The 27871-nt window shown below is 39.6% G+C and overlaps 1 protein-coding gene across 1 annotated transcript in view; it reads left to right on the top strand.

Moving 5' to 3' along the window:
* Positions 1-77: 77 nt before the first annotated feature.
* The window catches only part of zdhhc14 (zinc finger DHHC-type palmitoyltransferase 14), a 135038-nt gene continuing 107244 nt past the window's right edge, over positions 78-27871 (top strand). The window contains exon 1 of the mRNA XM_072265364.1: positions 78-1530. Within this exon, the coding sequence (XP_072121465.1) occupies positions 1304-1530 (227 nt within the window). The 5' untranslated portion in view covers positions 78-1303. The remainder of the gene's footprint in view (positions 1531-27871) is intronic.

The following is a 27871-nucleotide window of genomic DNA, read 5'->3' on the forward strand; positions in this document are numbered from 1 at the left end:
TTTGTGAATCCGCGCACTGCATCATGGTACAGGTAGTTTTCCCAAGCCTTCAGCGTTAGACGACTCGCCACCCAGGAGACTACAATTCCCTGAATGCAGTGTATACACCATCCTCCGACACTCGTCCGTGTTGTTTTTGAGGAAGCAACGCAGGCTTTGCCGCCCTCCCCCTCCTCAATACCCCTCAGTTGCACCGTCGGAGCGGAGTGGTGGCAGTGGGTGTCGTCCCCCCGGTTTGTTACTTAAATCGTTATTTTCTCACAGGAAGTGTCGAGGGCAAACGGAGTTTCCGCCGTATCCCTTTGTTTCGATTGGTTACCTGCTGAACGTTTTCAACTGAGGCGTTATTTGGAGATTCCCATTGCTGGGGTCAGGGTTGTGTCAGCCGTGGACGGGAGGCATCCCCGGGCAGGGTAGCAACGGAGAGTGGCTGTGGTGGCCAGAGTAAGGCGCTGTCCGCTGTTATCTGAGTGTCTCCAGTCCGCAGCACTCATCTCCAGAAGCCATCTTTCAGTGCTCAGATTTTCCGCCTGGAAATGTGGCGACTAACTGGGAATAAACCCGGTTGAACCCTATCTCGTTGATTCATTTTCGTTGTTGTTCGTAGTTACACTTGTTTTCGTTCACTGCGGGCACCTTAAGTTCAAAGGCGAGGGAGTGCCAGTTGGCGAGTCCGGATCCTCTAGTCTTCACACGCATGGATATCGAATTGTGAAGGGTCTCTTCAAACAACCAGATTATCTGTTAACATCGAAGAAGGTGGTTCAATCTCCAGGGACTCGGGATTGCGAGGATTTCCTCAATTGTTTATTCCATTTATTCCATGCGGAACTTGCTTTTTTTTATATAGCGGACAGGTGTGATTCTGAGTATTTTCCCAATAGATCACTTTCGGAAGATTAGGGCAATTTCAAGCGAGAATTTTGTAAATGTTCATAGAAATTATTGTTTCAGGAAGAAAATTGGTGATTTCAAATGGTACTTGACTCGGGTGCGTCACTCATTGCAAGATTTAGTTTCTTGTAACTGTCATTTGGAGTGTCAGGAAGAGGAAACGTGGCTGTTAATCATTTGAATTGTACTTGCAATGAAGAGCAGAAGGTGTGACCGAAGATGAGCAAATACCATCATAGAAAATTACTGGATATTTAAAAAAACATGACTGTCCATATCGTTACACAACGTGAAGCAAGCCCCATACGTACAAGGTTGGGATGCTTTTGTGTTTTTTCTTCAGCTAGCCTGACGTCCGCATGATTTTAGTGATTGTCCTTCTGAAGTGAGAATATCACACCGCGCGTTGATGCCGTCCCCAATGAAACAGTGCGAATACAGTCAGATTGCCACTCAGAGCTCGTCTCCTATGGAGTCTCCTAAAAAGAAGAAAATTCCGCGGAGGAAATGGGAAGTCTTCCCAGGGAGAAATAAATTTTACTGCGATGGCAGAATCATGATGGCCAGTCAGACGGGGGTTTTCTATCTCACACTTGTATTGATCGTGGTCACCAGCGGGTTCTTTTTTGCGTTCGAGTAAGTAATGTTGAATCATAAAGTTTTGCGTGTTTGGATTTTGTTCTAAGATGCAGAGCTGATGCGAATATTTAAACTGATTTTTATTGTAAATGTATCGGTTTGACAAATATTGCGAAAGCAAGTTGGGGGAATACATTGAAACCTGCAGTTGCGCGTTATATGCTTCAACGTGGGAAGAGTGTGTTTTCTGCTAACTAGTAGATTAGAGATATTTCACCCCCAACATTTTTTTTGTCCTACATCTTCATGTCCAAAAATAAAACTTTCCCGGTGTTTGGTATATTTTAAATCGCAATTTGTAGGATGAGTTTCAAATTTCCTTAGAGGCATTTGTATTGTAGTAGCATCTGATTAATGAGTTTCATTTTCAAAATAATATGGCAACTCAATCTCCGGATGGAACTTAGAAAACGAAACGGAAATTGCCAACTCTTCCGTCCATTGGTTCCTGGCTGATGTCTCAGTGCTACTTTCTAATACAGTACTAACAATATTCATCGGTTTCCTTGATATCCCACAAAAATGTATAAAACATTTTAGCAACTGAGTCTCCATAGCCTTAGATGAAGAAAAAAGTTAAAAATGATCTGTGCTGTGAATGTAGATTTTTTTCCTTATCATTAGTGCAAGAGTACAGTGTGGCTAATGTGCCTTTATTTCTGAGTGGATACAAGCAAAACCCTTAGATTTGTAAGCCCAACATCTGTGGTAGGTGTTACTAGAGAGGTTCTGAAGCATAAGATGTACAACCATTTGGAAAACCGGGTTGATTAGGCATGGGCAGCACATCTTTATAGTTGGGGGATTGCGTCATGAATTTGATTGAACTTTTTTGAAGAAGTAAGAAGGTCAATGGGGGCAACATTTTAGGCCTGGTCTATGTGAAATTCAGTATAGTTTGACATGGCTGCCCCAATGGGAAGTTATGGTGTGGCTCTCCTTAGATTCTAGTCAATTGGGCCCAGAATTTAATGAGAATCTGTCTGCATGGATGTGTTGGGCTGAAGAGCTTGTTTCTGTGTAATCAGAGCACCCGTTTCTGCAGGTGTTCTTTCTTACTGGGGGAAATAAAAATGTCATGGAGAGGTGTACAGGTGATTGGTGTTTGGGGGTGAGGGCGTTATTGATTCCAAAATGGGGAGAATAAAATAAGATTAGTGGAAAATTAGTGTAAGTGATTAGTGATGGTCGGCAAGGACTCAGTGGCTGAAGATGCTGTTTCTGTGTTCTATCTTTACAATTGTCAGGGCACCTCTCAGTCTCCCAGCTTTCCTGAGCGATTTCCCATTCCAGGCATTAATTTGATGAACTTACATTGAAGCCCCTAAATTGTGAGAATTTCCTTTCTTCGGGGTAGGTAGACCAGGACCAGAAATATGATTCCATGTTCCTTTGTAAGGGCAAAGACATTTAGGCAATTACAATCAAATCCTTTTGTATTCAGGGCTAATCTATTATTTGCTTTCCTGATCTGGTTAACTTTAAGTCATTTGTGTGAAATGACACCAATTTCCCATGGGTCACCAAAACATTGTATTCTTTAGGCATTCAAAAAACAAGTGCTGTTTTTCTTTCAAAGTCCAAAGGCATAACATGTACTGGTTCCTTTTATCTCTTTGCAGTCTTAGAAATCTCCAACACATTTATCAAATGCAATTTCTCTTTCAACTTGTGATAGTGTCACAGCCGCTAGGGCTGATGAGGTGGCGTGGGTTCAATCCTGCCCTCAGGAGTTGTCTATATGGAGTTGGTCTATTCTCCTTGTTATTACACAAATTTCTTCCTGTGTCCCAAAGGCATGCAGGTTTGTAAGTTAATTGACCACTAAGTTGCTTCTAGTGTGTAGGAAAATGATAGAATCTGAAGCAGTTGAAAGACATGTAGGTAGAATAAAATGGGATTAATGGGGTGGGTGCTTGACAGTTATAGATTGTGTCTGCCATGGGAACCATTTTTGTGCTGTTCGACTTTAATCCATGCTGTCTTGATGCAATCCTATTTATTATTTTCTGTGTGCTTTGCTGCACTGTCCTTAAAAACAGATCGAAGCATATTCCTGACTTATCATGCTAGGCTGACTTCATTTATTCTTTCCTTCTTAATAGTGGGTTACCTGCCAATTATGGGAACTGTTCCAGAATTTAAGACATTTTAAAATGCATTGGCCAGCTCCTCAACAAACTCAGAAGCTGCCACCTCTTGAAACATTGAGATGCAGATCCGAGGATTTTGATATTTTTTTTCTATGCCTCGTTTTCTTCTGTAATATGGTTTATTGATGTAAATGTCTTGAAATTCCTCATTCTCTCAAGACCTGTTGTTTTCTGCCGTTTTTGGGACAATATTTGTTCCAACAATATCTGTTGAAATTCTCTCCCATTGCTTTATTTCCTTGTATAGGTTTTCCTGTGTCATTCTGACAGTCACCAGGAACATTTGCTAATTGGTTCATTTCTGTCTATATTAAAAGCTTTCATGATTTTGTCTTTCTGGCACACTCAATGCTTCTTCCCCTCCGCCATCACATTTTTGAGCAGGTCATGAACACTACATCACATTTTGCTCTTTTTGTATTAATCTATTTTTTAATATTTCTTTTTGTAACTTGTAATTTTTAATGTATTGCTGCTATAAAACAACATATTTCATGAAATATGTCAGTGATAATAAACCTGATTTTGGTTCTGATTCTGCCCCTTGTTGTTTCATCTAGATTTTTCAGAACTAAGATCCTTCCTTCCCATTGACATTAATGCACTCTTCATTATCAGGGTTATTCTGTTTCTTTTTCCACTTTACCTATCTCCTCTGAAAGTTAATGATTCTGCAATTTTTAAATTCCAATCTTGGTCTCTGTAATATCTAATAGATTGCATCTAACACCATCAGATGTTATGAGTGCTTTGTGCATCCACTAAAAAATCAGGAATCTTGTCTTTTGCATTTACCTTCTAAGAGCGTACTTCCAATTTTTTTCTCTATATCTGTGTCTTTCTAACACTAGAATGTTCTCGCCTGTTTTACTACCCTGCCTTATCAACTTTCTAAATTTCTATTAATCTGAAATGAGACACTTTCTCCCCCCACCCCCCAGCCTTCTAACACAGGGCCGTAATTTGGTGTGAAAGCAACAGCATTGATATTTTTCAAGATAATTTATGGGAAGTGCAGTATCAAGTGTATGGGTGTGGGTGATATGCAGTTGAATTTGTAAAACCGCTGGTCTGCTCTAACTGCAAATTCTAATGCATTTTGATCATGAGTCAATGTTACTGTACATGTGTAGTGAATGAAACTCAGTAGGTCTTGGCATGTTGATTCCTGTCTTAAGTGCTGTATTCATGTTGTGAAAGCTTTCATCACTGAAAGACAATTTTGGACAATTGAATGTCAACAGTTGCAAGTGTGGATTTTCATTTCTTCAGACTAATTCATACAATATGTAAAAATATAATATTAACCTTTTCTCTTTTTGGTCCAAAAGTAATTTTCTTTCACTATGCCTTTCACATTGGATTTGTATCTTCGTTATTTTACCTATTAGTTGTTAGTTACTGTCACACTTTCAAAGTTGAACCACTGAATGTAACTAATAACAAACTTCAGGAAGTGTCAAATGATTCCCAATTCACTAAGATCCCACGTGCCTATTTTCTTTCAGCAACTAAAGTTCAAAACTAAATTTACAATGCCAGCCATAACAAGCAGCAATTACAGTTTGATGCTTTTTATTGGAAGTTTTTTCCCCTTCTTAGCAACTATCCATTATGTTTCTGATGCCACAGAGCTTTTCACCTGATTCTGGGAATATGTTTCACTTCCCTACTCCTCAACCAAGTGAGGAGGTAGTTGAAATAGAATTTTAGAAATTGTTATGTCCTTGTGAAAATTCGCCCGCTTGAACCTTTAACCTCTGTCATCACCTTGGTGCTGTTGTAGTCTGGTGGACTAATCTCTACTTTGCAGAGGCCAGATTGGTAGCTCTTGAAGATTTCCTCTTGCCTATCGCTGGACCAGGACCTAATCATGGATCATCAGGCAACTGTCTCCTGTATTATCAATGCCTCATCACTTCCAGTGATCTCCCCTTCACAGCCTCCAACCTCATTACTGTCCAACCCTGCACTGCTTGTTTCTAATACTTCACAAACCAAATTGCCCTGGTAGGTCCATTGTTTCTGCTTGTTCCCTTCCTACTGAAGTTCCCTTCTCATATCTTGACTCTATTTTGTTCACCTGGTCTAGTTCCTTCCTATCTTTATCCATGACATCTCTCATGCTCTGCACTATTTCAGTTCCCTGGTCTTTGCCACCTCATTTTCATGTTGGATGTTTAGTCTTGTACATTTTGATTACCCATCAGAAAGGCTCCAAAGCACTCTGCATTTTGGAAAAGAGACCCAACTAATTCCTCTTCAACCTACAGAACTTGTTCTTACCCACAAAACTTTCCTTTTGACTCCAAGTTATCTCTCCTGAATTCCACACACTGAGGTCAAGAAGTATGGGTTCAACTTTGCCGCGACTGAATTTGTTTCCTATGTTAACCACTTGGTGTCAATTTATTAGTTAAATTAATTCAGTGGAGCAATTATATCATAACCAAATTATATGCTCAGCCATTTGAAAGGACAGTTGAAAGTCATGGCTTTGAGGCTGGAGTCATGTATAGTTAGGCTAGAAAGCTTAGACCATAAGACACAGGAGCAGAATTAGGCCATTTCATCATGGCAGACCCAATTTTCCTCTCAGCCCCAATCTCCTGCCTTCTCCCTGTATCCCTTCATGCCCTGACCAATCAAAAATCTGTCAACTTCTGCCTTAAATATACATAAAGAATTCCACAGATTCAACACTCTCTGGCTAAAGAAATTCTTCCCCATCTCTGTTCTAAAAGGACACACTCTATTCTGAGGTTGTGTCCTTTGGTCTTGGACTCTCCCACCATAGGAAACATCCTCTCCACATCCACTCTATCAAGGCCTTTCACCATTTGTTATGTTTCAATAAGGTCACCCCTCATTCATCTGAATTCAAGTGAATACAGGTCCAGAGCCATCAACATTCTTCATATGGCAAGCCGTTCATTCCCGGGATCATTTTCGTGAACCTCCTTTGAACTCTCTCCAGTGTCAACATACCCTTTCTAAGATAAGGGGCCCAAAACTGCTCAGAATACTCCAAGTAAGGCCTCACCAGCGCTTTATAAAATCTCAACATTACATCTTTGCTTTTATATTCTGGTCCTCTTGAAATGAATGCTAACAGCAAGTTTGCCTTCCTTGCCACAGATTCACTCTACAAATTAACCTTTAACGAATCCTACACAGGGACTCCCAAGTCCCTTTGCACCTCAGTATTCTGCATTTCTCTCCATTTAGAAAATGGTCAACCCTTTCATTTCTTCTACCAAAGTGCATGACCAAACACTTCCCAACACTATATTCATCTACCATTTCTTTCCTCATTCTCCTAACCTTCTAAGTCTTTCTGTAGGCTCTTTTCTTCCTCAAAACTACCTGCCCCTCCACCAATCTTCATATTGTCTGCAAACTTTGCAACAAAGCCATCAATTCCAACATCCAAATCATTGACATATATCATCCCAGCATAGATCCCTATGCTAGTTGCTGGCAGCTAACTAAAAAAGGCTCCTTTTATTCCCACTCTTTGCCTCCTGCCGATCAGCCTCACGTGTGGCACCTTGTCAAAGGTTTTTTGAAAATCCAAGTAAGTAACATCAACCAATCCTCTGTTGTCTATCTTGCTTGTTACTTCAAAGAATTCCAACAGATTTGTCAGCAAGATTTTCCCTTGAAGAAACCATGTTGACTACGGCCTATTTTATCATCTGCCTCCAAGTACCCTGAGACCTCATAATAATAGACTTAAAATTTGGCATACTTACTCCTTTGAAGGGCCTTTGCTTGATCCCGAGTTAAAACCAAGTTATGTCCTGTTGTGGTAGAGCTATTTTACTTCATTATGTATAATAAATACCAAGTGGAGTAGGGTTGGAGTAATGCCAATGGAGATTTGAAAAAGTGCTGGAGGTCCAGGATCAATTAGGCTAATATAGTTCACACGTTAACTTCGTGTATAGAAGCAATGATATTGACAAAATATTTCTTTCTTCCCGCCTTCCTTGTGCCAATTTTGTGTATGTGCATTCTTAACTGATACTGTAATTATCTAGTGTTCATTGACAGTCAAAAAGCAAAATACTGTACATTTCAGGCAGCATCTCTAGGAAGAGGTGCTGCCTGGCCTGCTGCGTTCACCAGCAACTTTGTGTGTTGCTTGAATTTCCAGCATCTGTAGAATCCCTCGTGTATACTATACATTTCCTCCATTTATAAGATCTATTTTATGTCAATCTGGATTTTGTGCTTAATAAAAACCTGAAAATATAGGAAATGCCAATTTATACAACATTTGACTATCATGAAAGGTCAAGAACCTGAAATGCTAACTTTCTTTTGCAGTGCTTCGTCTTTTCTTCAGATATTTAGCAAATGTAAGATTTTGCTTTTATTGTGTACATCTGGATTTAGGACCTGGCTCCGCAGCTACTGAGAGTTGTGCATAATATTTAAGGGAAAGTGGTAACATGACTGTGGATAGGTTCCACATGTCTGGTTCTGTGGAATTTAATAGCTGTCTTTTTGAAGTAGGGCACCAGTACATAGTCAGGATGCTAGTTGTAGGTATGGAAAATGGATTTATTTGAATGTTTGTCAGTAACCTGGGGTCACAAATCTTAAAATGATTGGCAAAAAATACTAGAGAGGAACTGAGACTTCATTTCACAGAGGGTTGGAGAGATTGAAAAGCTGATGGAAGCAGATTCTGTCAGAAGTTTCAAAATATAATTGGACATATACTCGAAGATGAATCAGTTGCAGGAATATGCGCTGAGGGCTGACAGATTTCTTCTTGTGCTATTAAGATCTTCCAATTCTGAAATGGGATTACTAGAGTTTAGTGTATTACAACTTGATAACGGAATTTACAAAAGGATAATCAAAACCCAATATTTTCAAGTGAAATGGTGTAAAAGGACAGGTATTGAACTTAAAATTTATTTTTGCACAATACAAAATTGTAAGTGTTACTTGCATGGTCAATTAACTAGTCATTTTGTTTGGAGCATAGGAATATCTGTGCGATTATGGAGGAGCTGGTAGTCTCAGAAGTGAAGTATGTTGGAATTTCTGCCAAATAAAAGCTTATTTAACCAAGAGATAGATAGATAGATATATACATACACACACACACACACACACACACACACACACACACACACACACACACACACACACACACACACACACACACAAACCCCTTTATAGATTTCTTGTTTGCTGTGTGACCGATAATGCAATGTCTCTCTTCAGCATTGATTAACAGTATTGAATTCATCAAATTTTACTATCCCTGGCTGCACACACAGATGAGTTTGTGTTTCCATCCTGCCCAGCAAATCTAAAAACGCTTGTGCTTTTGAGTTTCTTCTGCAATGATTACCTACAATCATTTTTAAAGTCATTATGAAACTCAAAAGTACATGAGTATTTTTAGATTTAGCACTATCTAGAAGTATTACATCAAATTGAGCAGATTCATCATATATCAGAAGAGTTTCATGCTTTGTAAAAATGACAAGTAATTTTTAGATTGAGTATTTTCTTTTCCCTTCTGAGGTTTGAATTTTATTATAAAAAGGTATCAGACTTGGACAAACCTTTGTTTAAAATATACTTTACTCTGATGTACTGAAGTCTTCATCTCGTGTCGTGCAATCTAATTAACTACTTAAATATACAAGCAATAACATTTTAAGTAGCTAATTAGATTTTGTGACTCAAATGTTTTCATTCACGTATAGCTGTATCAGATCAAATATTTTTCTCAAATATTAACTTAATTTTCTTTCCTCACTATTGGCTGTGAGTTTGACTACTATTAGGCACATTTAGATTAAAAATTACAGGACTTATTACAATGACGAATTAACCTATCAACCAGTACAGACTGGAGCGCCTGGAGGAAACCCACACGGTCACAGGGGGAACATACAAACTCCTTACAGACAGCGGTGGGAAATGAACCCAGGTCACTGGTGCTGTAAAGTACTATGCTAACTAGTATGCTACCTCTGGCAGCACTGTAGTGTAGGTGCCACCATTGATGTCAGGAAGCCAGGCAGAGCGGGTTGGGAGTTCAGCAGTGGAAAAACCTCAATGTCTGAGATGAAGGTTGTTGGCTAAACAAACGGGAACAAAGGTGAAGGCTATACAAGAACAGTTTAATAACATGATAAGCTGTGAGTACATTTGGATGGGAATAAAAGGGGATTATATGAAGGCTTCCAATTTTTTCGAGCGAAGGTTTGAAGGGATGGCAAAAGTACTGCAAGGAATAAGACAGTGTCAGTGAAAGAAAATTGCATAGAAGGTTTGAGTTTTGAAGAGTAATTTTTTGTTAAAGCGATTAAGTTATGAAGAACCAGTGGAGTTGGTGGATGTGGAGAAGGTAAACATTAAGGAACTCTAAGTAAATAAATAGATGTGGCATTGGAGAGATAGGTACTAAAGATTTTCATTCTGCGTGAGTTCAAAATGACCAAGCCCCTCATTTGTAATTACTTTCTGTTATTGCATGGTGAAACTTGTAATACACTGGAGCGAGACTGTCCATTTTACATACAGGTTCAAAGTTTGAAGCAACTGCATTGTCAGAGAAAAACTTCAGTCCTTGAATCTTTTGCAATTACCAAGTCATTTGCTGCAACCATTTTTCAGTGTGTTTCCCTACAGATCCTGAGCAAATAACATGTCAATTCAAGATTTTTGTGGATGATTAAAGGCAGGAATACCTCAGACAGGTTGGCCATCTTTTAAAAAAAACTTGCCTTAATGAAGTAGGGGGGCAGGGTGGACTCAAATGATCTCGCAGAACTAAAATTGCTGAAGGTACAAGTTGGAATATTTTGATAAATGTGCCCTTGCTTGAAAATGTGTCTAAATTATATTGTAAGATTATGGATGAATATTGAGGAGAAAAATTTTATTTTCAAAATCTAGTTTATATTGCTAGCAATTCATTTTTGCTCATCCAAACAGTTAACTTACATTGGGTCTAATTCTAGTTTTAGCTAACAAATAATGACTTTTCATATTCTCTGAAGTATTTATGTCGAGTTTTTGAATAGTTTTTAATGGATTGTAATTTTCCAATTTTGTAGTTTGCAGTAGTTGTTCTTAGCTAAGTTTATCAGGTACCAAAAACTTGATTAATGGGAAAACTATGTTTTTATAATCATTACAGACAGATTGATCCAGAACAAATGGTTCTGTTGCATATTTCAGAAACTAAATTACATGTTCTTCTAAAAATTAAACACTGCTTGATTTGCCTGAGGTATTTTGGTACCAAGTAAAGTTTGGTAGCTGTGAAACATGGTAATGACTTAAGAAAATAGTATGTAATCCAGGAAGACTGTTGTTTCCTGACCCCTCCCCCTTTACTTTGTTGTTCCAGTAGTTCCCTAGGCTCATGCAATCGTTGAAGAAAAGGAGATTGTATAAAGCTTGCTGGCCAACATGTCTGTGGAAAAAGATTCACTCTTTGAAAACACTAATTCCTAGTTTTGGTTCATCTCCTGCCTTTTATATCTTTCTCAGTTTATGCTTTGTTGACTGCCTGCCGGTATAGTTCCTCCAAACTTGTTATAGACGTGTTGTTAATAACACATTTAAGACCAGCAGGTGCAGCTGTGTAATCTGCTCAGTTTTTTAAAGAAACCGCATCAATATTTAAAAGATTTTCAAGGAACACCAAAGTTTTTTGGTCAGCAACCATTCATTACTGCGCTCCTAGATATATAATTCAATGTAATTTTCTTGAATATTAATTTTCATTTCAATGTGCTTTCCAATTACAGTGGATTCCTGTTAATTGGGACACATCGGGACCAGCATATTTTGGCCCAATTAAGCAGCTGCCCCAATTAGCAAAAGTTCCAAGAAAATAGTTTAAAAAGGTATATAAAAAAAGGCAAACTCATTTAACTAAGTAACAAATTATGTATTTAAATGAAATGCAGAACAAATTAGAACACTGTCAATCCTCTATAAAAGATTATAAAACTGAGTTTTAGTTCCTCATACTTATTGACAGGAGAATTCATCAAGTGGACACTGCCATGTATGGGGCTTGTCACGTATATTCTGGGGCAGCTCACTCACCTTTGGTTCTCACTGGATACTCAGCTCTCACCTGTGACTCGACTAATAGATGGGATTTAGTCTCCAGAAGTACTGTGTGGCGGTCGCTTCTGCCAATGCTGACATGGACAGGTGCTTCTGCGGCAGGCAGGTTGGTGGGAATGTGATCATGTGTTTTTCCCTCTTGTTGGTTTCCTCACCACCAGCTGTAGTCCCAGTCTAGTAGTTATATCCAGTAGGACCTGACTGGCTCAGTCTGTGCTGGTACTACTGAGCCACTCCTGGTGATGGACACTGAAGTCCCCCACCTAGAGTACATTCTGTGCTCTTGCCACTCTCAATGCCTTCTCCAAGTGCTGCTCAACATGGAGAAGTACTGATTCATCAACTGAGGGAGGATGGTGCGTGGTAATCAGCAGGAGGTTTCCTTGCCCATGTTTAACCAGGTGCCATGAGACTTCATGGGGTCCAGAGTCAATGTTGAGAATTGCCAGGGCAACTCCCTCTCTACTGTACCACTGTGCCACTACCTCTGCTAGATCTGTCCTGCTGGTGAGACAGTACCTGCCCAGGAATGGTGATGGTGGAGTACAGAATGTTAACTGTAAGGTGTGATACTGTCAGTACAACTATGTCAGGGTGTTGTCTGTGAGACAGCTCTCCCAACTTCGGCACAAGTCTACAGATATTAATGAGGACGTTGCAGGGTTGACAGGGCAAGTTTTGCCATTATTGTTTCCAGTGCCAAGGTTCATGTCAGCTTGTCCATCTGAGTTCATTCCTTATTATTTTCTTTTTAGCGGTTGGATACAACTGAATAGCTTGCTAGGCCATTTCATAGGACATTTAAGAGTCAACCACATTGCTGTGGGTCTGAAGTCAATTATTGGCTAGAATAGGTAAGGATGGCAGGATTCCCCCCCAAAAGGACATTAGTGAACCAGGTGGGTTTTTACGACAATTGACATGGTGTAAACATGAGAAATTATGCAGATGCTGGAAATGCAAAGCAACACATAAAACGCTGGCAGCGCTCAGTAGATTAGGCAGCATCAATGGAAATGAATAAATAGTGAATGTTTTGGGCTGAGACTGTTCCTCAGCACTGGAAAGGAAAGGGGAAGACACCAGAATAAAAATGTGGGGAAGGAGGATAGCTAGAAGATGGAAGGTAAAGCCAGGCGGGTAGGAAAGGAAAAGGACTGGAACAACATGGTATTATCAATGAAATAAACAAAAGAAATTCTGGCTATTTTCTCAATTTTTGTCCTTTAAGAGTGTAAGAATTTTTGTCCTTTATGGACCAATAAATTAGAATCCATTGTGTACTGTTCTTCAACTCTGTCTTTTATGGATGGAAAGTGAAATCAGAATAGACTTTTTTAAAAAATATTGTTTTGTATAATTGGTTTGGCATTTGAGTGCTCTAATGAATATTGTAAGGAATCATTTGTCAAGTAACATAGAAACATAGAAAACCTACAGCACAATACAGGCCCTTCAGCCCACAAAGTTGTGCCGAATATGTCCTTACCATAGAAAATACCAGGCTTACCTATAGCCCTCTATTTTTCGAAGCTCCATGTACCTATCTAAAAGTCTCTTAAAAGACCCTATCGTATCTGCCTCCACCACCATTGCCGGCAGCCCATTCCACGCACTCACCACTCTCTGAGTAAAAAAAAAACTTACCCCTGACATCTCCTCTGTACCTACTCCCTAGCACCTCAAACCTGTGTCCTCTTGTGGCAACCATTTCAGCTCTGGGAAAAACCCTCTGACTATCCACAGGATCAATGCCTCTCATCATCTTATACACCTCTATCAGGTCACCTCTCGCCCTCCATCGCTCCAAGGAGAAAAGGCCGAGTTCACTGAACCTATTCTCATAAGGCATGCTCCCCAACCCGGGCAACATCCTTGTAAATCTCCTCTGCACTTTTTCTATAGCTTCCACATCCTTCCTGTAGTGAGGTGACCAGAACTGGGCACAGTACTCCAATGGGTCTGACCAGGGTCCTGTATAGCTGCAGCATTACCTCTCAGTTCCTAAATTCAATTTCACGATTGATGAAGGCCAATACACCGTATGCCAGTACTTAAGCAATTTTATCAATTTTATCACTATCAATTTTTAAAGATTAATGTAATGTTTGATATAATTACACCAGGATATTATTCTGGTATGTACTTTGATTTATTATATTCTTCCTATTTCAGAGTATAGATGTCTATGCATTCAAGTCCTTTTTCAAGATATGAATATTCTTTGAGCATTCAGATACGTGTGTGAGATAGTCATTGGCTGTTTAATTAGTGAAGTGCACTGAGACCCTCTCCAAGCTTTAAAGGGTATAGAACAGGGGTAGACAACCTTAAACACAAATGATTTTCTAGCATGTGTTATTCATTAATTTGAAGCAAAACATAACTAGATGTTTTTAAATGCATAATTCCCATATTTTAAGTTTTTTTTATGGCATTTATCTGGCCCACCATCCGCTTATTAATATGCACTTTTGCCCACAGAGGCAAAAAGGTTGCCGACTCCTGGTATGGAACATCTTGTGACAGTATTTGACGGAATGATAGTGATCTCCTGGTGTTCTGGCAACATTTTTTCAATTAAGACCCTCAAAATGATTAGTCATTTATATGTCTCATTCCTGTTTTGTTTTTGGGATTTTGTTTCTTGCAAATATATAGTAAAAAATACTGAAAATCAGTATTTACTATTGTGAAAGGCAAAATTAAAGTGTAAAATGTTTCCTCATTTTTCAAATTACAATAAGGTTAATAGCTGAATTTGTGTGGCTTTATAAAATCACATCCAGTTGTTGATAAAATAAGTAACTGGTTGGAACATGTTCATGAACATTCCAGCCTGCGTGCCTTGGGCTGAGTCAATTTTGTTAGCCCTCTGCACTGTCCAGCTGCAAACTCTGAACAATGTCTGAGACATGGGTGGTATTGTATGGAATTCTTGCTCCTGAAATGCCATGACAGGCTTTGAGAGTTGGAGCTGGAACTTTGCCAGCTGTGAAACCTGAAAGTAATTTTTAAGCTTTTAATGTCTCCTAACATGCGAAGAAGGCATTTAGCTATGGAGCTCAACGATGAGAATAGTTCATTTTTGTTCTTGAAGGCAAAACGGATGGGAATGTTAATGAGAGAGGTGAGAGGAAAATGGCCAGACTAGTTCAAGCTGACAGCAAAGTGACCGTAACTCAAATAAGCATGCATTACAACAATGGTATGCAGAAGAGCCTCTTAACGTGCAACAAGTTGAACTTTGAAATGGATGCATTACAGCAGAAGAGCACATAGGGATCTACTCCTGTACCTAATAAAGTGGATCGTTAGTGTATGTTTTTCATTTATCAAAAAAACACAAAGTAATTGAAACACGTTAATTTTCATGAAAGTGACGACAATTTTCATTTGATTACAGTCGCATTGCTTTAGACATTGGATCTTCCAACTGATATTGCTCCATCCAATTGTGTGCACTTATGGTGAGATGATTAGATTATGATTATAGTATGATTCCAAGCAGTGGAGGGGTTTCACCCGATTCCAGTTGACTCCGGTTTAGCATACTACACTCAATCAAATGCTGCCTTGATGTTGAGGGCAATTACTCTCATTTCACCTCTGGAGTTCACCTCCTTTTGACCATGTGTGGATCAGGACTGTAATGCAGTCAGGAACTGAGTGATTTTGGCAGATCCCAAGCTGAGCTTCTGTGAGATAGTTGTTGCTAAGCATGTGTCACTTGATAATGTTATCTATCATTCATTCCATAACTTTGATGATTGGGCATAGACTAATAGGATGGTAATTAGCTGGTTGAATTTATCCTGCTGTTTGTGGATGGGACACACCTGGCAATTTGCCACATTGTTGGGTAGATGCCATTTAAACATTTTGAAATGATATGGCCTTTTTAAAAAAAAAACTGTTCAATTTTAAAGGTGAACATGACCTTTTGAATTGCATTTTTAATCTTAAATTGAATCATGAATGATTTGCTCTTCAAATTTCTTTGCCAAATTAGCCCACAATGTTTGAATCCTGATGAGAGTTGCATCCGGTATTGGATGTCATACACTACCTTGAGGCAGACAGCCAGAGTTAGAGGATCAGAGGCTGTGCCATTGCTTTCAAAGTTGTTTCCGATTTAATTTTTGCATGGGTTGGTACACATCTTGAAGTGGTTTATGTGATTAGACTTATTGATGGTTAAATTGAGAATCATAAACTTGTATTCAGCCAACATTCTGAAGTCTTTTGCCACATTGCATTTGGGTTTAATTTTTGCTGAGCTCCAGCAAAATGTTCCACTTTATCTGACTGCATGTGGTTGCCTTATGTAGTTTGCAATAATTACAATTTCTTGCAGTTTCAGCTATGATATTCAGCATATTGATGAAGGCTTGAACTGAGCTGCTCATTTTCACTCCAATGATCATTGCTGAATCATTATTAATTAACTAATTGTTAACTCATGGTGCCCTTTAACTGAAGTTTAACGATGTTATTCTTTGCATGATTGACATATTTTCATGTATTTGCATGATTGAAATTTTGAGATTTATTTGTAAGATGTAGATGATCAATATGACAAAGCTATAAGGAGAGAAAAAAATGAAATATGAAAGTAAACTAGCCAATCATATAAAAGGGGATATGAATTTTTCTCTGATACACTAAGAATACAAGAGAGGTGAGAGTGGATATCAGTCTGCTGGAGAGGTAGTAATGAGGGACAGAGAAATGGCAGACAAGCTTCAATATTTTACATCAGTCTTCACTATGGAAGATCCTAGCAGTATGTCAGAAATTCGAGAGTGTCGGGGCAGGAGTGAGTGTAGTCACAAAGGAGAAGGTGCTTGGAAAGCTGAAAGGTAGATGGATGACACCTCAGGGTTCTGAAAGGGGTAGCTGAAGAGATTGTGGAGACATTAGTAATGATCTTTCAAGAATCTGGAATGGTCCTGGAGGACTGGAAAATTGCACGTCACTCCACTCTTTAAGAAGGGAGGGAGGCAGTAGAAAGGAAATCATAGGCCAGTTAGTCTGACTTCAGAGGTTGGGAAGATGGACTTAATTATGGACTCCAAGGATGAGGATTCAGGGTACTCAGAGGCACTTGATAAAATAGGCCAAAGTTAATGTGGTTTCTCGGGGAAATCTTGCCTTACAAATCTGTTGGAATTCTTTGACGAACTAACAGGCAGGATAAACAAAGGAGAGTCAGTAGATGTTGTCAAAGGCCTTCTGAACATCCAATTAAACAAGGTGCCACACGTGACGCTGCTTCACAAGATAAGAGCCCTTGGTATTACAGGAAAGATACTAGCAGGGATAGAAGATTGGCTGACTGGCAGGAGGCAAAGAGTAGGAATAAAAGGGATATTTTCTGGTTAGCTGCTGGTGACAAGTGGTATTCTGCAAGGGTTGGTGTTGGCACCATTTCTTTTCATGTTATATGTCAATGATGTGGATGATGGAATTGTTGGCTTTGTAGCCAAGTTTGCAGATGATACAAAGACGGGTGAAGAAGTAGACAGTGTTGAGTCTGGAGAAGGACTTGGACAGATTGTGAGAAAAATAGAAAACCTACAGCACAATACAGGCCTTTCAGCCCACAATGCTGTGCCAAACATGTACATACTTTAGAAATTATCCATAGCCCTCTATTTTTCTAAGCTCCATGTACCCATCCAGGAGTCTCTTAAAAGACCCTATCATATCCGCCTCCACCACCATTGCCAGCAGGCTATTCTATGCACTCACCACTCTCTGCGTTCTTTTTTTAAAAAAAAACAACAACTTACCCCTGACATCTCCTCTGTACCTGCTTCCAAATACCTTAAAGCTGTACCCTTGCATGTTAGCCATTTCAGCCCTGGGAAAAAGCCTCTGACTATCCACACAGTCAATGCTTCTCATCTTATACACCTCTATCAGGTCACGTCTCATCCTCCGCCGCTCCAAGGAGAAAAGACTGAGTTCATTCAACCTGTTCTCATAAGGCATGCTCCCCAATCCAGGCAACATCCTTGTAAATCTCCTCTGCACCCTTCTATAGTTTCCACATCCTTCAAATACTGCACAGTACTCCAAATGGGGTCTGACCAGGGTCGTATATGGCTGTCACATTAGGTCTCTACTTTTAAATTCAATCCCACAATTGATGAAGGCCAATGTACCATATGCCTCCTTAACCACAGAGTCGACCTGTGCATCAGCTTTGAGTCACCTCTGGACTCGGACCCCAAGATCCCTCTGATCCTCCACACTTCCAAGAGTCTTACCATTAATACTATATTCTGCCATCATATTTGACCTACCAAAATGAACCACCTCACACTTATTTGGGTTGAACTCCATCTGCCACTTCTCACCCTGGTTTTGCATCCTATCGATGTCCTGCTGTAACCTCTGACAGCCCTCCACACGATCCACAGCACCCCTAACCTTTGTATCATCACAAAGAATGGAACAGATGTTTGGAATGGACAAACATTTGGAAAATGGGCAAAGAAGTGGCAGATGGAATATAGTGCAGGGAAGTGTACAGCCATGTAATTTGGTTGGATGGAATAAAGGTGTAGATTATTTTCTAAGCAGGGAGAAAATTCAAAAATCTGAGGTGCAAAGGGACTTGGGAGTGCTTGTGCAGAATTCCCTAAAGGTTGACTTGGAAGTTAAGCCAGTGATAAGGAAAGCAAATTCACTGTTAGCATTCCTTTATAAGGCATTGGTCACACTGCACTTGGGGTATTATGAGCAGTTATGGGCCCCTTATCTAAGAAAAACTATGCTAGCATTGGAGAGGGTCCAGAGGGGGTTCACAAGAATGATTCCAGGAATGGAAGGCTTAATGCATAAGGAGTATTTGATGTCTCTGGGCCTGCACTTGCTGGAGTTCAGGAGAATGAGAGGAGAACTCATTGAAACCTATCGAATATTGGAAGACCTAGATAAAATGGATGTGGAGAGGATGTTTCCTATAGTGTGAGTCTAGAACTAGAGGGTACAGCCTCAGAACAGAGTGATATCCATTCACAACAGAGTTGGAGTAATTTCTTTGCCTGAGGGTAGTGAATTGGTTGAATCTATTGCCATTGAGTATATTTAAAGCAGAGATTTTTGATTAGTCAGGGTGTCAAAGGCTATGGGGAGAAGGCAGGAAAATGGGGTTGAGAGGGTTAATAAATCAGCCATGGTGGAATGGTGGAGCAGACTGAATGGTCTGAATGGCCCAATTCTGTTCCTTTGTCTTATGATCTTATAATGATCAGTGCTGCCATCTGGAGTTCACTCTTTTTTTCTGGGACGTGATAATGGCAGTAAGTCATGCAATAAATGATTGGTTGTTTGAAGCTGACTTGTATTGATGCTGGTTGTAATTCATTTTAGAATATGGTACTGAATGAGCAATAATGAGCCTAGCATTACGGAGGATTTGAAAAAATGACTTGTTTCTTTTCTTTATTTACTGTATTTAATCTTCCTGAATCACACGCCCCCTTGGTCCTCCTCAATTTCTATGGTTAGACAATAAAATATGGAACTGTGACTCGTCCCTCATTGGCATTATAAAACGCCGAAGGCACTCAGTTCTGAGAGAAAATATTTCTCTTCCTTGGTGCCTTAAATGGATCCCTATTTTTTAACAATGGTCCCAAGTTTGAGATTTTCTCACAAGAAAAAAAACATTCTTTCTTAATCTGCCCTGTGAAGACTCCTGAGGGTCTTGTATATTTCAATTAAATCCTCTTATTCTTCTAATCTCTAATGGATACAAGCCTAACCTATTCAAATCTTCCCTCAAAAGGCAAACCATTCCAGATATTAGTTAAGTAAATCTCCAAAATGCTTTCAATATTGTGAAACCCTTCCCTTATACAGAAGTCTCCACTTGACAAAACTGTGTTTTGTATGCCATCCATACAGGTTATTTAATATCATCTGTGTGTTTGATAGTAGTACTAGGGAAAACAATAACAGAATGCACAGTGAAGTGTTAGAAAGTGCAATGCAGGCAGACAGTAAAGGTGCAAGCCAAAGTAGATTGTGAGGTGAAGACTCCATTTTATCATGAAAGGGGAATTGTTCAGTAGACTTTTAACAGGATTAGAAGTTGCCCTTGAATCTGGTGCTACGTGCTTTCATGTGTTTGTATCTTCTTGATGGAAGAGGGCAGAAGAGGGAATGTGTGGGGTGGATGGTCTGTATCCCAAATTTATGGGTAGTGATTTGAGTATTTTGTAAGGGGGAATCTCTGTAACCTGAACAGCTGTTCTGTATATGATATACAGATGTAGTCTCGCTACCCAGTGCAACTGTCGTGGAACTTTGTTACTTTTGTATTCAATTCCCTGTCAGTAATTGATAAAACTGTTAATTCTCATGACATTGTCCTTCTTTGAATCATACACTAGATGCCCTGATCCTTCTGCTTTTCCAAGTTCAGAGTAAATTTATTATCAAAGACTACCTTGAGATTCATTTTCTCACAGACATTTATAGGAAAATAAATAACATGGAATTCTGATAACTATCCATTAACAAAAACTGATAAATAATGTGAAGAAGACTCTGTAAATAATTAAGATTGTTGCATTTCAGAACTGTGCGATATTTCATTGTTTAAGAAAGATGCTTCATTTTATTTTTCTTGCTGAAATGAACTATTTCACATTTTCATGCACTAGATTACATTTCCCAGATCTTTGCTCATTCACTGCAGGTGTAATTATTCCTTTATGTCCTCTTTGTGTCCTTGCAACTTGTATTCTTACCTGTCTTTTCACCTACCATCAACAAATTTAGCAATCATATCTTTGTTATCTTCATCCAAGTTACTTGTACAAACTATAAAAAAGTGGAAGCCCTGTAACTGAACCTTGTGTATACTGCTTGTATGTACTTGTACATAGGACAATAAATTTGAATTTGACTTTTTCTTTGCTGAAACTAAGATTTTAACACCTATTTTAGCTTTAGAAAAAAAATTACAAATTAATATGCTAGTTTTGCCATATTCTTTTCCTCTCTCCTTTTAAGAATATTTTAAGATCAATAATTTATGATTGATCCAAAACACTTTTTCTAAACAATAACTGTTGGAGAAATGTACATCGAGGGTAATTTTTAACCGTTGTAATGCATGAAACTGGATGATAGCCTTTGAGGCAAGTTACCATGTTCGTCTTGGGCACTGCTATGACAGAAGCCTGCTTGAAGCAGGTGGGTACCTCAGACTGCTAAAGTTGGAGGCTGGAGATGTCCATAAGCAGTCCAGCCAATTGATGACCACTGGTCTTTGTTACTGGCCAGGTGGGCCGTCTGGATCCGATGTTTTCCATGAATTCGCCCTCCTAAAGAATGCTCACTAGTTGGCCTTAGATACGGGTTTCCCCCGCCATCCGAAGGTAGAGCGTTCCAATGAAACAGTTCGTAAGCTGAAATGTCGTAAAGCAAAGAAGCAATTACCATTTATTTATATGGGAAAATTTTGTGAGTGTTCACAGACCCAAAAATAACCTACCACATCATGCCAAATAACACATAAAACCTAAAATAACAGTAACATATAGTAAAAGCAGGAATGATAAATACACAGCCTATATAAAGTAGAAATACTTTATGTGATATGATAAATACACAGCCTATATAAAGTAGAAATACTTTTCCACAATCATTGCCTGAACTGTTCTCCGTAGCGAAAATCTCACGCAAACGCTGTTGGCAAAAACACGGCGCAAGCGCTCTCTAGTAACCTTTAAGCTATGAAGCTGCCAAATCTTACCAAACAACACGTAAAAATACACAGCCTATATAAAGTAGAAATAATGTATGTACGGTGTAGTATCACTTACCGGAATCGGGAAGACAGCGCCGAGCACACTGATGATGGTGTGTTAGGCTGAGTCGGAGGTTGGGTGGTGCAGTGGCCCCCAGCCTCCAGGCCGCCGAGCGATACATTGCAGTGAAGCACGCAGGGGTGCAGCGGTAGTCGGGAGGCACACAGCACATCTTTAAGAAAAAAGCCGAAACAAACTTGCTAATTAATTAGGTGCTGCCCGGCACGTAATTGTCGGCCCAGATCAGAGGTGACTGCTGATTGCGTCGTCTCTAATCTGGGCCGACAATTACGTGTCGGCGGCACCTAATTAGTTAGCATGTTTATTTCGGCTTTTTTCTTAAAGATGTGCTGTGTGCCTCCCGGCTACCGTTGCATTCTCCATGAATCGGTATCTGTCTATGGCCTGGGGGTTGGGGTGGTGGGACACTGGGGTGTCATCTCATCATCTGTTTCCATTAGGGCAGGCAGGTCATCTTCTATCTCTGCCCGCCTCGATGTCGAAGGTCAAGGTTCGTCATCTGCTGTGGCTGATGTGGAAGGCTTGCTTGACTGCTGAGCCTCGCGCATTTTTCTATCACACAGTTCTTTGTAAGCACTCAAACCATCCTGCAAATATCCCCTAAACCGATGTACCTTTTCAAAATTAAAGTCGTACTTTATCATCACTCATTCGGTTTCGATTGTTATCCTTTTTTCGTCCAATTGCATCAGCTCTTCATCTGTCAGATCTTGGTCATGGGATGCCAAAACCTCTTCAACATCATGTTCGTCAGCTTCCACAAGCCAAACTCACTTAGTTCACCACGATCGAAACGCTTAATTATGTCTAGTTTTACGCTAAGTGTAACACCCTTATGAGCTCTTTTAGGCTTTTCCGATACCATAGAACTTATCTTGCAAACGACTGCTCACAGGCTCGTGTTAAAGCAATGTCGGGGAGAATGCAGTTCCGAATTGGGGGAGAGCGGCTGCTCAGGGCGCGCTGCTTTTTTTTCGTAACAGTGAAAACACCTTCTGAAAGCGAAAACAGGGTACTAATGTAGGTCTTTCGTAACGGTGAGGTTTCGTAAAGCGAACGTTCGAAAAGCGGGGGACACCTGTACTGAGATGACAGGGTCGTCGCAGGTTATCAGGTTCATGAAGGTGCTCTATAATCTGCTGGTCAAAGTGAGCATGAATAGCATCAAGCTCATTTGGGTGAAAGCTTGTTGTCATTTCCATTGCTTGGTTTTCCTTTGTAGCAGTTGATGGCATTCAAGCCCTCTCACAGTTGTCAAGCATCCCTTCGTGATTCAAGTTTAGTCCAAAATTGTCACCTCTGTTGAAATTAGGCCAAGACAAATTATTAGGGCAAAGAAGACATTGCAGTAATTTTAAGGTTGTGTTACCTGTGATTGTATGGATGACAGAAGTGAGAGGATTTTGTTCCTGAAATTGATGAGCACAAGCCATGATCAAATTAATCTTTAATGCTGAGAAACTTAATTAATAGTGCACTTTATTTTTGCAGCTAGTATAGAGTAAGCATATATGCTTTGGCAATTTAAATGAGAAGTTGTGTCGCAGGATTTTCCTTTGTTTCACTTGCCTACATTGTGTTGATTCAGTCACAAAATACATGTTTGTTTATTAAAGAATTGTTTAAATTATTAAACACTTCTTTGTGTTTGTTCTCAATACAAATTCTTCTTTGTAAAAGGAAATGGCCTTGAATTTAAAATTTGAAATCTGCATTTCTTTTTGTTTTGAGGTTAAAATAAAGCATTCATTTTAATTTAAATACAAAGTATTATTTATACATGAACTATTACATGTTGGAGCATTAATAATACAAAGAATTGAGTGGAGGATTCTTCTGTTGAAGTATTGTTTTAATGTATTAATTTTTTTTAAGAACTGGATTGGTTGAAAAGTAAGCGGGGTTGGGAAGGACATTTTGGTGTTTTTGAACAGTTAGGGAGAGGTAGCAACAAATGACAATAGATAAAGTGGTCTCAGTTACTTTGTGCCATTCTGCAGTGGGAAGGAAGTTTTTTTTCCCGGTCTTGTAAACTTCCTGGTGTCAGCTTTGAATTGGTGGTTTTGGAAACCTGCCTTTTTTTAATGGGACTTGTCATTTTGGGGTGTGGAAAGATTAATTGGAAATAGAACTGGAGTTGAATACTCTCAAAATTAGGGAATATTTTAATCCATGATATAGCATGTAGATCAGACCTATTCTGCATACTGACATCGGTGTAATTATCCAGAATAATGATTTCACATTTTCCCCATTAGTGTTATGAATTTTGAACCGATGTTACTTTTATTTGATCTCCAGTAAATCTGTAATGAGAAATTTAGTTAAGAATTGCATTTGTGTAGCATCAATTGCCATATTGGGTAATATAAACAGTTATAAATATCATGTTGTCAAGATGACGGACAGCCATTTACAGCCTTGATTAATATTTATTGAGCTACTTAAGAAATAATTTAACCAGGAAGCTTCTGAAGTGGAAATATGGGGCTGTGGTGAGACCACCGCTGAGATTTTGTTTAAAGGTTTTGTTTCTCTATATAAGAAAGGATATACTTGCAATATAGGAGTGCAACACAGACTCATCAGATTGTTTCTTGGATTGCCAGTTTTGCCATGTGATGAGAGGTTATGCAGACTTGCTCTTTACTCTTGTATCTTGTTGAATGAGAGGCGATTTCATTGAAAATGCAAAGTTTTATGGGGTTTGACAAGGTGGGTGCAGAAATGATATTTTCTCTGACCAGGATGCCTAAAACTAATGTTCATAATTTCAAGATAAAAGATCAGCCTTTAGAGCAGATGAGAAATTTCATCACTCATATGGGTGGATAGCTGGAATTTTCTATCCAAGAGTGTTGAAGTTCATTTAATCAAGATACTTAGGGCGGAGATTGATACATTTTTTAGATATTGATGAACAGTGAAAGAAAGTGGTGTTAATAGATTTGCCATGATCTTGGAGATGTATGTGGCAGAGTATCAATGTACAACTGAATGGCCTTTCTGCAGTTTCCACGGATGTAGCCTAGCCTATTGAATATTTGTGGCATTTTTTCTTTTATTTCTCTATTTGTGCATCTATAGTATCTTTCTTCAGCTGTTTCTGGAGGGGTACAGGCATGCTGTAGTGAATAGTCATAGTCATACTTTATTGATCCCGGGGGAAATTGGTTTTCGTTACAGTTGCACCATAAATAATTAAATAGTAATAAAAACCATAAATAGTTAAATAGTAATATGTAAATTATGCCAGGAAATAAGTCCAGGACCAGCCTATTGGCTCAGGGTGTCTGACCCTCCAAGGGAGGAGTTGTAAAGTTTGATGGCCACAGGCAGGAATGACTTCCTATGACGCTCGGTGTTGCATCTTGGTGGAATGAGTCTCTGGCTGAAAGTACTCCTGTGCCCAACCAGTACATGATGTAGTGGATGGGAGACATTATCCAAGATGGCATGCAACTTGGACAGCATCCTCTTTTCAGACACCACCGTCAGAGAGTCCAGTTCCATCCCCACAACTTCACTGGCCTTACGAATGAGTTTGTTGATGGTCTGCTACCCTTAGCCTGCTGCCCCAGCACACAACAGCAATTAACCCTCCTTCCTTTACTTTAGAGAACATTACAGCACAATACAGACCTTTTTTGGCCCACAATGTTGTGCTGACATTTTAACCTACTCTAAGATCAATCTAACACTTCTCTCCCATATCACCCTCCATTTTTTTTTCGTTCATTTGTCGATTTTAGAGTCTCTTAAAGTCACCAATTGCATCTGTCTCTATTACCACCTCTGGCAGTGCGTCAACACACTCACCACTCTATGTGTAATACGTTGGACATTAAGAACTTCAAGTGCTGTAGCTCTACCCCATCAGCGAGTTGCTTCTTAGTGGAGGAGCTGGACTTGGTGTAGACCATGTTGCTGTTTGCCACAGAAGGGTGTCAGAGTCGGTGCACAAAGGCAATGTGCAGTCTAACAGTGTGTGATTGTCTTGGACATTGGTAACGTAGAATGCTGCAAGTTTGCTTCACTGGTTTATTGGTGAGACTGACAGCGGGGGAGCTGTGTGGCCTTAGCTGTAGTGAGGACTAGTCTTCATACCGCCACGTCGCCTGTTGCAGCTGCCAGGAGGGGAAGTGCCTGAGACATTGATGTGGCATTAATGTTGGATTGGGAGCAGGCCCCTCCTGTTGGTGATGCCTTCCAGTGTTCGCACAGTGGAAGTCAAGCTGGATTGCACGTGTGTGTTCGTCTACAGACTGCTGAGGGTTTGTTCTTGCTGACAACGTTCATGCTCCATCAAACTACAGTACGTGTCAGTTAAGGGCTTGGGCTGTATTATTTTCTTTTGTTAAGGGCTTGGGCTGTATTATTTTCTTTTGTGTGACTGGATGTTTACTGCTGTCTTATGTGCTATGTGTCTTGTGCCATGTATGACCATTGGCTCCAGAGGAATGCAGTTTTGTGGCCGTATTCATATACGATTGAATGATAATTAAACTTGAATTTGGGGCAAGGGAGAACCTACCTCTGACACCCCCCATACACCTCCATCAAGTCTTTTCTCCTCCTTTTCCTCTCAATCTATATGGTCTTGTGTTGTTATTTTGAACTCTGTCCTAATTTCATTGTCTATTTCAACCAATATTGGTGTTCTCATCCATTTTAATGTCTCTTGCACCTAGTCTGAAAATTTTGAAAGATTTCTGTTGAAGTAAATATTGTTTCTGTTTATCTGCACTCCCATTTTATTTTCCTTATTTACTGCTTCCTTGCATTTCAACCTGGGAGTCCTAGTTGAGGTTTTCATTAAGATTAGTTTGCAGGTTGAGTCAGTATCTAAAAAAAACAAATGCATTGTTAGTCTTGATTTTGAAAAAACTAGAATATAAAAGCAGGTGTGTACTCCTAAGGCTTTATAAGGTGTTGATCAGATTGCATTTGATATATTGTGAGTAACCTTGGGGCCCATTTATTTATTTACTTATATATAAAATATTTTAAAAATGTGCTGGTCCTGGAGAGAATTCAGAAGAGGTTCACAAGAATGATCCTAGAACTGAAAGGCTTGACATATGAAGAGTGTTTAATATATCTGGGTTTGTACTGAATGGAGTGTGGAAGGATGAGAGGAGATTTTATTGAAACCAGCCAGACAGAGTAGACAAAGAGAGGATGTTTCCATTATGAGAAGAGTCTTGGATCTGAGGCCATAGCCTCAAAGAAAAGACATATCCAATCAAAACTAAGAAATGCAGAAATTTATGGAATTCGCCACAAGAGGTGGTTGAGGCCAAGTGATTGGGTGTATTTAAGGCAGGGATTGATTAGTAGGGGGTTAAGGGTATGGGAAAATGCAGGAGAATGGGGTTATAAAAAGCAACTGCTATTGGATGGTGGAACAGACTCGATGGGCTGAATAGCCTAATTCTATTACTATATCTGAAGGTCTGATGTGATTAACATTTATACGATTTAGCTTCCCAGTTTCCACGTATTTGCTGTATCTGCTTTCAGGATAAGGCTTTTCTGCTTAAGGACATCTGAAATGTCCTCCTTCAGGAAAAATGGCATCCCCTTTACTGTTGTTGATGGAGCTATACCTGCACTTATTGTTCAGCCCATTTCTGCATGAACAGCACAGAGGTAGATTCCCCTTGGTTTTCACCTATCACCCTACCAGCCTTTGTAGCTGGCAGAAATGTTGAAGGACCATGTAATGTGGTCCCACCATATAGGCACATATTCTTTTCCTCTCTCTTCCTCTGCCCTGTCACTTTCCCTTTAACTGCAGGAAGTGCAACATTTTTTTCTACACCCTCAAACCAAACTGCCCTCCTTTCTAGATCAAAAATTTCCATGCACCTCCCCCAACCTTGTCTACTGCAGTGGGTGCTTTCAGTGTGGTCTCCTGTACATTCTGAGACCATACACTGATTAGGCGATTTGTTTTATGGAACACCTATGCTCTCGCTGCAGTGGCCATTCTGATTTTCCAGTTGCAATATATTTCAACTCTCCTTCCTGTTCCCACACAACCTGTTAGTCCTTGGCCTTCACTGCCAGGGTAAGGCCAAATACACACTAGAAGAACACCACCAGCTCATTTTCCACCTTGGTAGTCTGCAACTCAGCACCATGGATATTGAATTTTCCAACTCCAGGTAGCCCAGATTTTCTGTGCTGCCTTCTTTGTCCTTCTGC

The sequence above is a fragment of the Mobula birostris genome, chromosome 8 (genome assembly GCF_030028105.1).
Source record: "Mobula birostris isolate sMobBir1 chromosome 8, sMobBir1.hap1, whole genome shotgun sequence".
NCBI classification, from domain to species: Eukaryota; Metazoa; Chordata; class Chondrichthyes; order Myliobatiformes; family Myliobatidae; genus Mobula; species Mobula birostris.